The sequence below is a fragment of the Stegodyphus dumicola genome, chromosome 5 (assembly GCF_044657685.1).
Source record: "Stegodyphus dumicola isolate Sdum_Otavi_A_Nest chromosome 5, ASM4465768v1".
Lineage (NCBI taxonomy): Eukaryota > Metazoa > Arthropoda > Arachnida > Araneae > Eresidae > Stegodyphus > Stegodyphus dumicola.
In genome coordinates, this window is record NC_140772.1 from 190,081,847 (window position 1) to 190,098,337 (window position 16,491).

The 16,491-nt window shown below is 32.6% G+C and overlaps 1 protein-coding gene across 1 annotated transcript in view; it reads right to left on the reverse strand.

Annotated features, from left to right (window-relative positions):
- Positions 1 to 16,491, reverse strand: part of LOC118196333 (uncharacterized) — a 168,303-nt gene that overhangs the window by 16,334 nt on the left and 135,478 nt on the right. Inside the window, exons 4-5 of the mRNA XM_035367766.2 lie at positions 13,040 to 13,236; positions 2,780 to 2,884 (exon numbers count right to left, since the gene is read on the reverse strand). Coding sequence (XP_035223657.1) covers positions 2,780 to 2,884; positions 13,040 to 13,236 — 302 coding nt within the window. The remainder of the gene's footprint in view (positions 1 to 2,779; positions 2,885 to 13,039; positions 13,237 to 16,491) is intronic.

The following is a 16,491-nucleotide window of genomic DNA, read 5'->3' on the forward strand; positions in this document are numbered from 1 at the left end:
TCATTCAGTTATTGCACTGATGAAGAATGATCTTTTTTTAAGTTAAAAGGCAAATGAAAGAACTTATGTAGTAAGTTAGAAGTATGCATTGACAAAAGCTCTAAATGATGACAATTTTGTAGATCGTGTTGGCAGCGTATCGTAATGCGCCGCCAAAAAAAAAAATGGGAAGACTAGACTGCAGCTATCTGTGCCATCAAAAATATCATACACAATCATCTTTATAATATCGATATATATATTATAAGTAATATTTATATTCTGTAGAGTCTTATATTCTACAGATTTTAAACAGAAAGTTTAGGCTTCTCAAATTTCTTCCATATTAAATCAGGTCGCGTAGAGCAATAACTACAGGTACTGAAATTATGAATATTTTCATGTTTTTACAATGCGTCACGTAAATAAGAGCAAATTTCCCTTAGAAAGTCCCTCAGGTTCTTAAAGTAACTGGGCCTTCAAGAATCCTCAGATATAATATTTGCAGTGTCCCATATTTTATGAATACATCAGACAGGACCCTACATAGCCAACAAATAGTTTAGGATCATACCTGCAGGATACTTAGCCCTGGAAGTATTCATTTAAGTAAATTAAAACTGTATTTTCCATAATATAATTCTGCTTTATCCGGTTGGCTCTTTAATAGCCATTAATGACATTATGCTATGAGTAATTGAGTATTTCTACTCATGTTTCAAACGTGCAGATTCAAAAGTGGACGAAAAGAGGATGTATTTGTAACAGAAGCTTCCAACATTTCAAATTCATTTTTCTTTTAAGCACTATGGGGAAAGAGATACTGTCATATTTCTTTTAAAATACAATACCTTTCAAAATAATCCCGTATTTCCACAAGTTCTTAAAGCTTGAAACGGGCTACTGACGTGTCTCCTATTTTTAAATATTATCGCTTTTTAAATTCGAGTTTTTATTTTTCTGGAACAAATGAACTCTTCTAATTTAGAATATTCACAAATATAGGCACCGCCCTGGTCTGTTTAATGGTAAGCTACCCTGCCATTCCTGGCAACCGTACAGTATCAAGTCCCGGAAATGAACTGGATGTCTGTAATTGTATAGTGTATTTGCAGCTTGGATTCATTTAAAATACATGACGAGCCGACAGTAGTCTTGAATGGTTTGATTGTAGGGTAAGAGACATGAGAGATTTTTGGATCCGTCTCGAGGGAAATGCTTCGCTAAGGGACAGAACTGGTCAAAGTCGTCTTGTCGCTTACATAGCGTTTAAACAGCGCCGGATTTACGTTTAGGACCCCTACTTTCTTGGGACCACCCTCAAATATTGTACCATATCACATATAAAAAAAATTGATTTATATCCCTCATAAAGGACCCCATATCTCAAATCGCTTAGGATTTCGGTCACAGATAAATCTGGTCTGCGTCCAAGGCCCATGCCAGCCAGCCATAGACATATTACATGCTCCTAATTACGATAAAATTCGTCATCGTGTTCTAATGTTACTGTCAAACAAATAGATTAAGCCAAGATAGCTTAAATATAGGCTCTCTAAACCTGTTCCTGTTAACATTTATTTTCCAACGTCACTTCATCGTGCTAAGCACAACAACTGTAGCTTTATTTGATTATTATGTAGGTAATTCTTGAAATAGTATAGAAACTTAACAAGGAATGACGTTTTCACATTCTCGAAGAAATTCGCAAAGATTGTTTCGTTTGATAAATAAATCCCTGTTTGAAAATGATATGTCTCTGAGCTTTAAAGGTGTGTATTTTACAAATTGTACTTCAAACTTCTTTTTTACAATAAACATAGTTTAGAGTTTGAACTCTTAGGCATATTTAGACGACATTATTCATTTGGGAAAGCATTCAAGGATTATAAGGCTAAAGAAAGAAATACTTTCGTAAATCTGGCGTAATTTTTCGGGAAAATGGCTTTTTGTTTACATCACCCACAAGGAAATTGCAAAAATGTTATGCACCCAAACAGTTTAATCAATGGGAATCGAACCACAGAAATATTATCAACATATTTATCCAGAAGATTAGTTGAAGAATACGTTAGCATGAAAAGGGAAAAACTTTATACTACAAGTATGTCATTATAATACAATATTTTACACTAAATTTAACTCTTTTTTTTTTTTCAATTGCTTATCGAAAGAAAATTTAGAATGGCGTTTATCAAGCCGAAATTCGTTGAAACTTTAAAGTTCGATATGAAATAATTATAAACGAAGACGTAGTTAAATCTATTGCTATCGTATATAAAATGATCCTTTCTTCCCCCCCCCAAAAAAAAAAATTAATGGAAAATATTTTTGCCCCTGAAAAAGACAGATATTTGTGATTTTGCGCTGTACAAATTTTTATATGAAGTATACTCAGTTTAAAAGAGTTCTTTTCCTGACCTAATTTTACTTCCGTATTAAATTAATCTTTGGCTTTCATATAACATTTATAATGATAATCGAAAAAAGTATTATCAGTTAAGACAAGGTTAATAAGCTGGTTAAAAATTCCAAATTTCTCTCTTAATGCAGCAATGGGAACGGGGGAAGAATAAAATAAAATTCTCGAAATCACACAATGTAAGAATTTTCAATACTATATAAAACATAAAAAGAGAATCTCTATTGAATAATGCAATGCATTTTTTTAAAGTTGGTATGATTATTAAATAAAAATTATGTCCATCATTTTCTGTCTTTTAATTTTTAATATACATTTTACTGAAGTCGATGTTCAACAGAAGCCTAAAATAAATTCATATCGAATAATAGATATTACCATTGGATGTTCCATCAAGCCTTCATCCATGCTGTTGAGATTAAAGAACTTGATTTCAGCAACTGTTTTCGCTCTGGTGCAAGCAATCAGTTTCATACGCTCAGCCTGAAAATAATGGCATCAATCAATATCTGTAATTAATTTTTTTTCGAAATTAATTTTCAAAATGTCAGTGTTATGAGAGGATTTTTGTTCAGTGAGAATAAAATGCGATTTTTTAACAAAGGTGACCATATGTATTTGTTGAAAAGAATTTATGAAATTGAGGATGATTCTCTGACTTGTGAATATTATATAAAAGCGATACTTAATTGCAGAAAGTTTAAAAAAAAATCTTGCAATCTATTGAATCAGATGCAAACTTAACACTTGAAATTTTATATAAACTGCTTTGTAAAATTCTCAAAAGAGACAAAAATTGACTTTAAGAAATGTCTACTTGTGCATGCTGCGGTATGTAAACTAAAAAGACAGAAATGAAATATTTCGTATATTAATAATTTTTTTATAAAATTGCAAAAATATTCATCCGAATATTATATTTTTGAATCATGAAGCAGAAGTTTCCTATGCAATAATTTTTCTTCGTTCAAATTTCATTTTTCATTGCAATTCTCTATGTTATATATCTCTCAAAACAACTGTAGAAATAATGAATGTCAAATGAAGTTTCGCCTCGTCTGCCATCTAACTCATGCAGAAGTTTAAAATAGAAGATATTTATTAACATGTCATTGGACGGTTTTACATACTCAAAAGTTTAACAGAAACAGAGCTCTGCTAACTTTCAACTAACGTTCTGGTTACTTTCATGTAACCAGAGCACATGTTCAAATTAAATAGAATGAGTAGTGCAAAATTACACATCTAACTGAATCTTATCTCATCCCTAAGTGATCGAAAAGCGACAGCGGCTAACTGAAAAATTAAGCTGATAAAAAAAAAAAAAAACTCAAATGAACAGTTGGGAACTAAAGAAGAGTAACGGTGAGTCTAAGCTTCCAAGTTCTCGCTGAAAACTCACGAACTCTAAGCTTATTTTTTTACTTTAAGTAATTTAAACTAAACTTTTCGAAGGGCGATGACGAATATACAACTCAAAGTAAAGAAATTAAAAAAATAATTGGGTTAATTAACATAAAAACTTAGATGCATGTAATAAGCAGGTTATTAATTCTAGCAATATTTCAAGCTTTTCAGCCTAAATTACGAAAACAATTATTAATAGTTTTGCAATTTCCTCCAAGTGTCCCCTTTTTCGATTTAAAATTAAAGGTGATGAGAAAGGAAGAATCTCATTGCTTCCCATTTTAAATAGAAATCTGGAAAAGAATAATCTTGGACAGACATGCTGAATGTTAAGACATATCAAAAGTGAGGTCTGGTGCTTTAGTTACTCGAGCTATAGAGGCAAAGGAGATTCTTGAAAAAAATTTTACTTCCTTAAACGTTGGAATCTACCAATATACTTTAATATTTAACAACGTGGAGTTGCATATCGGATAGTGGTTAATGCTTGAACACGCAAATGTTTGAATATACATTTAACTAAATAGAAAATTGCTCCGGAGCCCGGCTCAGGTACTTCTCAATTTTCAAGATAAATTACAATTTTAGCCGGAGCGCACCGGAGCCCTAAATAAGATGAGGTCCGGTACTTCTTTTTATAAAATGAACCACAATTTAAAGGGAAAAAAATTAGAATTCCTAACGTTTTAGTTTAACAATAATTATGATTTAGCAGACCTTGCAATACTCTATTTCCCTAGAAATACGAACTCGGAACATGAGACGTTCAAGTAAAGTCCCCTCACTCACATGCGGAAACCTTTCCCTTTATAAAGGGCAATAAATTCTGGGGAGTTTGTTTAGGAACGCGTAAATTTCTCACCATGCTATCGTATCTAGTATATTGTTATCGATGGTTGCAGTTAGTTATCCTCGCAGGAAGGAAAATTTGTGTTCTTAAATGTGCGTTAAGTGACAGCAAGTACAATAAGAGTGAAATACTGAGATAAACTACTCAAGCACGTCCTATACATCGTCTTCACACAGTATCCACTAATGAAGGGGGGAGAAACATAAACAGCAACTTTACATTCATCCTTAGAAGTCAGATTCAGAACTCATTTTACCCTTGACAGACATCTGCTTGATGTCTATAATTATATCAGCAGAGAGCCGCGGTCAAAGAGAACGTTCTCTCTCACCAAATTTCCCCTCATTTTTTGTTTCCACCCATTCATACCCTCATTCTGTTTCACCCTGGAATCTTCATCAGCTATACTTTGAATATATCTAATTTTTGTGATGATAAAAGAACTCCCCCCCCCTACGATCAGAGCTTAAATTGGGCCGGAGTCCACCGGACCTCGGCTTCGGTGCTTCTCAGTTTTTGTAATAAATCATAATTCTAGCTGGAACGCACTGGAGCTCTGAATAAGAAGGCAGCGACACTTCTTTTATGTAACTGAATAACAATTTCAGTAGAAATTTCATCTCTAAAATTTTATTTTAACAATAAAATTATATTAAAATTCGCTTATTAAATTTCAATTTATCTCTTTACATTTTATTTAATTTTACTTATTTAATTACTTCAATCTTTAATTATTTCAATAAATAATAATTAATTATCTAATAATTATCAGTTAAATTATAATTAATTATATAATAATTATTGATTAATAACAATTTATAAACATTAATTAAATAGCTTTTAATTAATTTGATAGTAATTAACTTTTTAATTTTAAAATTATTAATGAGTTTAATAGTCATTTTATTTATTTATTTACTCTTGTTCCTCTTTGCTGACGGTCTCCTATAGGGCTCTGTCACTTCTAATCTTAGAAATTAAGCCCTGGATTCTAATCGAGGAAGGTCTAGAAAATTATTTTTTACTAGCATTTTGTGATAATTACTGAGATATTCCAATATAAATTCCAATATAAAATTCCAATATAAGTTATTTAAATCAATCTTCTCTGGCATGCACTGTAGGAGCTAAGCATTTTGCTGTCCAGCGTAATCTCTGGCGCTCTTAAATTTTGCCAGAAGGTGCAATCTGTGAAGATATAAAAGGATTTATCATGAGCCATTGTTACTTTTTCGGAAGACCTACATTAGATAAACGAAAACACTTCTTAAATTATTTCTTTAATTGAGGTTTTCAGTAATTCTTCCTTGTATGATGCCCTATAAATGCTTCGTTATGGCTATTTCGCCGTCTGCCGGTGCTGGCGTTGTTGTTCGTGTGTTAATTATTTCGTTTGCTACAGAGGTTTCGAATAGTATACTTTTCTCCATTTTAAAGACTGTTTGTTACTGATTTATAACCCAAACTGGGATACAGAAATTTTTAAATAAAAAAAAAATGAAATTTGGAAACTTCTGATTACATTAATCTAACACTCCGAGGAGTTCACATCAAAAAGTAAAAGAAATGTTTGAAAAAGTAAATTATAAAAAAGTCATACAACTAAAAACAAATTGAAATCTGTAATCTTTGTACGTAAATTTTAGTATAATGTGTAAAACAGCTGTACTTGCGATAGGCTTAGCAGCAGTTTAAGAATTAAAGCTGTAGAGTACAAAACAAAAGGTAAAGCCAAGTGATAGAAGAAAAAAATTGCTACAATTATTTCGTTGTAAATTAATGCTACGTATGCAATTATAAGAAAAGTCTGAGGTAGAAACTTACATATCTGCAATAAAGAAGTTTTAGATGACTAATGACTGTCTGATGATAACTATATTTTTTACGAACTCCAAAATACTTGCACTGAATGAAACAATGTGCAGTTAAAAAAAAAAAAAAAAATAGAAAAGAATGAGTTGAAGAAAAATTTCCTAAAATAATAAGGATGTTTAAGGAACTTATTATATAATTGCAACTGATAACTCGAAGATGTAGCTAAATGTCAACTTAAGTCATTTTCATTCCAAGTGCAATCCAAACATATCAGTTAATAATGACATATAAGCAGCTACTCTTAATAATATCTTTGCTATTTTTTTTCTTTTAAATGACTCAAGACGCTGATATACATTAAAGAAAAAAAAAATGATATTTCGAATGTTTGTAACGATACCCTTTTGACACAATCCCTATTATTTTGAAAAATTTATCTCATAAGAAAGCTCCAGGTCCTGACACAATAGACAACAACATGCCTAAACTTATCCATAAATCAAATCCTCTTACTGTCTCTTACCATTCTGTCTAAAAATGTTTCTAATTTGGTATTTCTACGGAACGCTTAAGACCTGGAAAAATTCACTTTTTTAAAAATAATAATCATCTTAAATACCCAGATGCCGAATTAATCATCTTCTGATATTTGGTATAATTCTGAAAAATGTAATGCTTGTAAAGTAATACCGAAAATTAATAATGATATTGTTGCTAGGTTATTTTCTTCCTTCACGTTCGTACAGGGTTCGTGAGGATTTGTAGTGAATAATGACGACATATGACGATGAAGTATCGAAACACACTTCATTTAGCTAATATTAATCAGGACTTCTCTAAAACACTTTTATAGTCTTAAAAGATCTACTATAAAAACGCTGGAACAATCAGCGACACAGGCTTCACACTGTCAGACAATAACGGTGGAGACAGCTTCACTGCAAAGCACCAGAGTACAGCTCCCAACTCTGCTCGGTCGTTCTCGGAACTCCACGTACTCTCGAGACTCTCCACACTACAACACGCGATGCACTCGACGATCCACTCGGCACTGCCTGCCCGGTGTCAACTCGATCGACTCCGTACTGACTAACTCGAGACACACTAACTATCTCGCACGAGGCATTCTGGGCTAAACCGGTAAGAATTCGTTCCAGAAGGTTCTCCATCCGTCCAAGGCATATCGCCGATTTTGTCGCCAAATGGGCGATTTCTCGCCAAATGTGGCAAATTTGTCTTCTTTTTCCATTTTATGGCAAGCCTAAAACTGCTTTGCGGGGAAACCATCTTACCGCGCCTGTACATTTCGTAACAATATTATAACAGTTTGGATTCAGAAGTCAGTATTAAATGAAACAAAGTTTTACCAGTAAAGGAGACAAATTACATTCTGCAGTCCTTTGCTTTGATCTGAAGAAAACATTTGACACATTATGGCGGCCAGCTATGTTACAAGAACTACGAAATTCTGATTATCCACCAAATCGCTTCTTTATTACTGCTGACTTTCTTAAAAATAGAAAGAGTATCATTGTACTTAATCCGGTTATCAAACAATCATAACCCAAAGGTGTTCCTCAAGGATCATATCCTAGAGAAGAATCATAAAACATTACTTTTAAAAAAATTGTCTCTCATTCATAGTAAAAATAGCTTTTATTGATGATACTGCTTTTATAGTAAGCAGTAAATTTAGAAGATAATTAGAGTAATTAACTGCATTGAAGCTGTTGGAATACTCAATGCTCTTTTTGAAAAACAAGAATTCAAAAACTCGTTACCTCTGAAGAAAAATCTCATATCATTAATTAATCACAGAGACCAAAATCTACATAAGAAATCCAATAATTAAATAAAAGATAAAAAAATAACCAAAAAAATATCTGAAAGGTTGCAGATTTTAAATTATGTCCAAAGGCACGTTTTTTTAACGTTTTGTGTGTTACCTTTATTTACTAAATATCATGTTCTTCGCCCTTAAACCATAAAATTTCAATTCAACAGCAATATCGCAAAATAATTTTAAAATGAGCATATCTTTAGAATTTCCGATACACAGTTCCGCGCGCTGGAGATAAAAAGGGATTTTTTTTCTCCCGTAGAGTGTTGCCATTGCTCTCTTTTAAATCGTTGAGTTTGTTAATCAAATATTCGTTAAAGTTTTACAAAATATGAAATAGATAATAAAACCAATTCCAAATTCCAAATTTGGGCTTCCAGATGCCCATATTATATATCTCTTTTCTTTACTAATATACTGATGGTAAATCTCAAAGAGTTGTGGTACATAAATGAAATCTGGGAGGCATGTTTGCACACCTGAAAAATAATGCCTAATCAAATTTCGCGATAGACGAATAAGTATGGCGCTAGTAGCGTCACTATGAAAATGCAAATCATGTTTGTTTTAAATACGCTGTGCAAACTACTTGTGTTTTTATTTACCTTCTGGATTAGGTATTTTGAGCGAGATCTGAGCCTTTTAGCAAGACGAAAAAGGCAGTATCAGCATCTTACGGAGTTTGAACGAGGCATGTAATAGGGCTATGTGAAAGTGGATTTTCTCTTCACGATATTGCAGAAAGACCTGAATGTACTGACTTGGCAGGAATGTATCTACTGTGCATGCATTCCGGCAGTAGTGGTCAGGGTGAAGTACTGTCTCAAGGCGACCGGAGTCCGACCGCACATGTGCCACTGCTTTAATGGAAGATCGCTGTGTTCGCCACATATCTGTGGCTCATCACATTACATCTGCAGCGAAATTCCAGCTTTTGTTGGCACCAAAGTGACACAGCGAAATATAACAAGTCGATTATTTGAAGGACAGCTCTGAGCATAACGCCCTGTAGCAGCTATGCCACCAACTCTAAATCACCGCCATCTGTGACTTCGTAGATGTCAAGCTAGTGCTCACTGGAAGGTGGAGTGGAGATCTGTTGTACGTTTCATATGAAAGCCGTTTACTATTTTTGTGCCAGTGATGGCGATATGTTAGTTAAAATTACTCTAGGTGAGCGCTTGGGACCAAACTACCAAGGCTTAGATACATTGAATCTACATCAGCCTGGTAACTGCATCGATTGTTCTGCTATTCAACAGCAATATCCCAGAGTGTATTTTCCAACAGGATAATACTTGTCTCCGCTGCTGTCACTCAGCGTTTTCTACAGAGTATCGACATGTTGCCTTGGACTACAAAAGCATCCGATCTTTCTTCTACCGAGAACATATAGGAGCACGATTGCACAGCAAATCCAGCGTCATTCACAACCAAAATAGACTGTTGCTCATTTGACCGACCAAGTGCGACAGGCATAGAAATCCATCCCACAAAATGATATACGGCACTTGTACGACACAATGCATGCGCGTTTACATGCTTGCGTTCAACACCGTCGCGACTACAACGGTTATTAAGTGTACCACCATTTTAAATTTGAAATGGCTCGCACATATTTTAGCCTGTGTTTTTGAAACATTAATCAAATAAATATGTTACCTAGACAAAGGCTTTGCCTACATTTCATTCTTCTAAACTGTTATTTTCTTGGAGCTGTGATTTTCTTTTCCATCAGTATAGCTAGATCTTAAGAACTTTTTCTCAATGCTTGGAAATATTTACCATTCCACATATATGCGGAAGAAGATGTTAAAAAAATTCTTCTACTTCAAAATTTTCAATATAGATAATTTTTAAACTCCTTGATATGTTTACCTCTACATCGTACGTTACCTGCAAGTTACCACACTAGTTTGAAAGAAAATTCATCATTTATTTTATTTGCAGCTTATGAATGGAAAATTAATTAATCATAACTTACGAAATCCTTGCACTAAATCAGATAGCTGTCTGCTACTTACAGTATGAAAAGTTCAAGTCATTCCTCATTAATTTTTGACAGCATCAGTAAATTATAACAAGTCAAATCCACAACTTGATATCAAACTTAGAATGCTTAAATCTCATGTTAGCCAAACGGGAAAAGAAATAACTGACCGTCTAATTAAAGATGGAACACACAATGTTATAATAAGGATGCTCGATAAATTTAACTTCCATGGCCCAAGTTATACTTAACTCTGCTACTTACGTTAAATGCTACTTATACTGCTCAACCGGTATAATGGTTAGAGTCGCGGACTGCCGTCCCGAAGGAGACGTGTTCGAATCCTGGAGAAGGCATGGATGTTTGTAAATATATAGCATGGCGAAACTCTAAATATGCGGCGAGCCGAAAGTCGTCTTGTGTTGTTTGGTGGAAGGGGAGAGGGTGGTAGGAGACCCTCGGACCCGTCCCCAGAGTGCTCTCTATTAAAATTGGGGGCGGAACTGAGCCAAGTCGCACTGGTTAGGTGTTAGGTGCTCAAGGCTGTTGCCAACGGCAGGCGTAATCTAGCGCTTCTTGAAACAAGGAACTTCTTGCGGTCGGGCTGTCTACGTAAGACAAGTGAGCATAAACAACAAAAACTACTGCTTACATCGGATGTACGTACGTTTGCTACGAGTGTTAGGCAACAAGGCAGAGAGGAAGAATTTCAAGGTCAAAAGGAATCATGAATTTTCTGACGACAGTCAGTCAAAATGACATAAGGGTTAATTTAATTTTTAAATTAAAACATTTCATGATTCATTTCCTTCTTATATTTATTTTCAAGAAACCTTTCTCCTTTAGAACTGGGGATGTATGGAACAAGGGCTTATTCGGAATGATCATCTGTTCTTCTATCCTATCACAATGAACTTTCATTTCAGAAAACCACCAACTGACTGGTGGAACTCCTGCATGGAAACGTAATTAAAATTTAGGAAGTTCACGAAAAATGCATTTGTTAGAAAGTCATTATCAATTTACCTATATATTATTTCCACAATGTAAACTTCACAAAACATTCACATACTTTTTCTAAGAATTGTTCCATTTTTTGTATAGCTAAATTTTAGATCTGAATTTATGAAACTTACACTATTTATTATTTTTTACATCTCATTTGCCTCTCAAATAATTAAGAACATTTTAGAATTTCAAAATTTGATTGCAATTTCTATCTACCGGTTATAATTTATATATTATAAACTTTATTATGCATAAACTTAGTTTAGAGTAATACGACTTCTGAAATTCTTTGGAATATAACCTTCCAAATGCTTTGTAATATTATTTTATATCGTAGTATGCTTAATGTTCTCTTTCTTCTAAGTTAAAAAATAAACGTACTGACCGTTAGTATCTGGCTGCTATCTCTGTTCTTTTATGCTCATACCTATACCTCTGGAGAAAAGACTAAATTAATGAATAACTGTGTCATTATTTCACTGGATCACTTATACATTATGATCTAAACAAATATTTCTTTTAAGTGACAACATTTTTCAAGTTCTCCTTAGAAGGAAATCTATGAAACTTGAACAGAAACATCTTTAAGTGGTCCCTTTGAGGAATCAGAAATTTCAAATTTTTGTATCAAGTTCAGTAAATATTTCAAGCACTTATGAGTTAGAATTGTGTTTTCTTAATTTATGTTACTGAACTTGAATTGCTAAAATAATCACATGATTTCTTTTTTAGGAGTGTTAATCTGTAAATCCTGACATTTACCTTCATTTGTTGCTAAAGGCCTAAAACAGAAATATATTGCTAAATCTTTTCGATTTTTACTACTCAATATTAGTAAGTTTTAGAATATGCTGGTAAATTTTACACCTCGATAGTCTTTGAAATTTAGGCTATAATTATCTTCATTTTCTTATTTTATATTTATAAAAAAGTAGCTTATTATAAAAATTAAAGATTATTTTAATGAAAAAATTACTCACAATGTGTTTTGTTATCGAAGAAATGGAGTAACGTAAGTGAATTAACGAAACTGCAAAAGTATTGCATTTGATTAAATCTTCCTTTTTCTTATTCCCCCTCTTTATAACAAAAATGTAATTCTATTTTGCATTTTTCAGATCTAATATTAAATTTCATAACTAATAATAAAGTAAATTTAACTATTTAAAATTTCATCGTAGATAGTATTTGTTTGAAACAAAATTTCAAAGCACCCCAAAATAATTCTGTTTGAATAGATTATGATAGAGATCTGTTCTTTGTACATACAATTGAAGATATTATTATGCAGTTCTTTAAACAATATCCGAAACAGCAGCTGTTCTTTATATCACTGAAGACATTAAAAACTTACAGAGTAGTTATTTGGATAGTTAGAACTATGGCGCTTAGCGCAAAGTAAAGAAAATTATGATCAGTTTTCAGCACAAGTTTTAAAACAGTAGCACAAGATTCATTATTTGCATTTTAATTTAAAATAGTTTGATTTGCAATAAATTATTTATGATAATGTAATGCCTTTTAAAATTATTATATTACAAGAAGAAAGAATATTGTTATAATTCGGAAAAATTTGATTTTAATAAGTTTTCTGGAAAATCATAATATCATTGTCATTTACATTCCACGTAATATGAAATCATTTAATACAGAATGTATCGTTTATGTAGTGAGTTAAACATTCTCTGCAATGAATTCTCACTTATAAGCCTATCGTGAATGACTTACTTCTGGCGTCATCGAGAATCCAACAGCCAAATAATTTTGGTCCCCTTTGGCTGTACCTCCCAGTACAAACTCCACGTTAGTATTGTTGACTACATTATAAGTCAAGATGTAGTCACAATTGTCTTCGTGGCAAGACGAGCTTTTCTCAGAGTATAGGATACAAGACTTAGCTTTGCCACAATTCTTTAGATTCACAGCTGAAAGAAATGTAGAAAAAGTTTTAAATATAGTAGGTTTATAATAAAATAATATTACATTAAAATAAAAATTAGGTCCTATTTTTTAACTGTTTACATCATCGGTTTCCAAAGTTTTCTACTCCACATTCCTACAAAATGTTGATTACTATTTTTATACCCTTACAAAAGTAACACCTCTCACTGTATTTATTTATCCCTGCAATAGCAAAATTCACAATTTCAGTTTGTCACATCCCATGAAATTCTGTCTAATACCCCTTGCAATGGAAACCCTGAAGATTTAGAAAGCTTGGTTTAAAGAAATAGCTGATAGCTGAATCATGTAGGGTAAAATTGATGCTATGCATAGGTCAGATAGATGGATGTTTCTCTTTTTTTTTTTTTTTTTTTTGTACAAACTCTTAAGTGTAATTTAACAACACTTAAAATCTTAATACTAAAACTACCGATAACCGTCAGTTTGATCGATATGTAGATGTTTCCATCGGTGTAAAAAGTTACGGTAGCTTTAGTATCAACAAACGTAGAGCTTTTACCAGAGCAATCTTCGCTGATACTAACTCTCCCCAGCAATTCACTTTCTTTTCTTGAACTACTTATGACGACTAAAGTCGTATTTAGTCGACGTATTTAGTCAGAATAATAATTAAAAAAAACCAACTAGTACTTTTCCCTAATTTTATAATGATATTGCTAATACTCATAAAAATCTAATTCGTCTTCTCGACGTCTTTATTCGCACTAACTGAAACTTTTTCTAAAACGTCTTGATATATTGACTGGAACTTAACGATCTCAGATCTCTCTTTTAGTGTTGAGCTAGTCGCTTTATGTTTATGCTTTAGGCACATACGCTTGACAGATAATCCCATGCGACATATCCTTTGTTCTGGCAAGCTGCGGTGTGTTGGTACTGGGTTCGAAGTTATCGAAATATGCTTCGGTTGAATATGATTTTCAATTAGCATCTACTTTCTAATTACTTTTACATTTGTCACCAAAAAATAAGTTCATAAAAAAAACAGTTTATTACGATTAACTATGAAACTAGCTTACCCGTAGAGATAGGTATACATCATATATAACTGCGAAATTAAAGGGCTGAAGGGGAAATAAATTTGGATACGTCTTAAATCTGGATTGCTTTAGGATAGTATCACTAATTTTTTCTTTAGTTTTATTACAATGTGGGTGGTTTTTTTTTTTTTTTTTTTTTTTTTTTTTCAGTAAAATTCAAAATATCCAAAGTAACTGAGCCTTATCGAATAATCGAAAATCGGTATAACTGAGATATTAACTGTGTAAGCCAAATGCATATTTGATGCATTGTAAATGAGCAAATGAAGAATTTGTTTTTGCTTGCTTTATTTTATTTTGAAAATAATTATATGGTAAAAATATATTTTTATTTTCTTATAATAACACGAAATGCACATTTTGAGAAATTTAAATAATAAAATTTCTTCTTTACGTGCCTAAGCACACAACTCATTTCAACTAAAATGTAATGAAACATTAAAATTGTTATTTATCTATATAGGCCCTAATTTAAATACTTAGTATTGTTTCTATGTTTATTGCAATAAAAAAATTCTTTTAAATTGCTTTAAACTAAAATGGAAAATTATTTCTATTCAAGAGTGATTCAGAGGCACAATTTTTTCATTGTCGTTAAACTAATGAAACTTATAACGTATAATATTACATTTCGTAGCAAACTAATTATTTTAACGAAAATATTCGAAAAATGTAGTTTATTCTGTGCATCTAGATTTATTCTTTGCACATGAACCATAAAATTCAGTTCAATAGCAATGTCGCAAAATAATTTTAAAATTAGCCTGTCTTTAGAATTTTGGATACACAGTTTCGCGCGCTGCAGATAAAAAAGGTTCCCCCCTTTCCCCTAAAGTGTTGCCATTGCTGACTTTGAAATCCTAGAGTTTGTTAATCAAAAATTCGTTAAAGTTTTACAAAATAGATAATAAAACAAATTCCAAATTTCAAATTTGGGCTTCCAAATGCCCATATTCGTAGGAGGATTACGTCATTCAAAATTCGATGGCTCTATGTACCGTTGTTTTATCACAATGCGAGAAATATACATACATTTATGCAGATTTTTCATTAATTAATTCTTTAAATATAATACAGGACTCTAACATTTGGTGGCAACCGTTTTAAAAGTGAAACGGACATTTATAGTGATCCAACGCAAAATCGCGAAACGAAAACAATAGTCCTTCAGGGACAAAGCCCCTTTGGACTAAAAATGTATTGCATATAACAAAACATTACACTGAAATAAGCAATATCCCTTAATACAAATATTAATTATCCTAATAAATAAATTAACCAACTTGCCGTTGCCTTCTCTCGACAAACGTCCAGTATCCAAGAGAAACATTAAATTTAAAAACTGCGTAGAATTAGTAGAATTATCGCTCTTATTTTTTCGAGTGGCAACAGTGCTGTTATCAGCAACAATAGCAACAGTGATATATCAGCAACAGCGGCTGCGTGCCATCGACTTCATGCAATTTCATCAAAAAATATAAAATTAAAAAAAAATCTTTTTCGAATTTTGAAAAAATCGCTTCGAGATGCACTGGCTCTTGTCTAGATACATGTACCAAATTTAGTAGCCCTGTGTCTATTAGCTTGCGCACAGCACGAAAGAAAGACACACAGACACAGACAGATACTTAGACAGATACATATATCTATCTATAAGGCTATTTAGATGGCAAATGACGCTTTTTAGCCCCTTTAAGAAGCCGTTAATTTAATTTAAACTATGGATTATATTGGAATATCTGATAATACTTAAAACGCCTAGGAACATATAAATAAAGTAACATACATGCTACATTTAATTATGATGAAAAACGAGAAATCCGAATAACGGGAGTCTTTAATCATGAGTTTCTGTTTGATTCATTCCCTTTATAGCAAGCAAGCAAAGTTAAATGTAGAGTTTTGGAAAAATCCACAAGGAAATTATTTAGATTAGTGTATTCATACAATTATGCTGAAAGAAATATTTCAAGATGACAAGTTTGTTGCATGGCGAAAAAAGAAAAAAAAAGTGAGCAGCGATCGATGTAGGCAGCAGATGTGATGGATTGCGTCGGAAAATTAGGTAAGCAAAAGTAAAATACTGAGAAGCATGCGTGTTCTCCGACGCTCAATTACTCGCTTCCGCGAGCTGAATACGTTCACTGATTGTAATGAAGTATGAGCAATCAATCC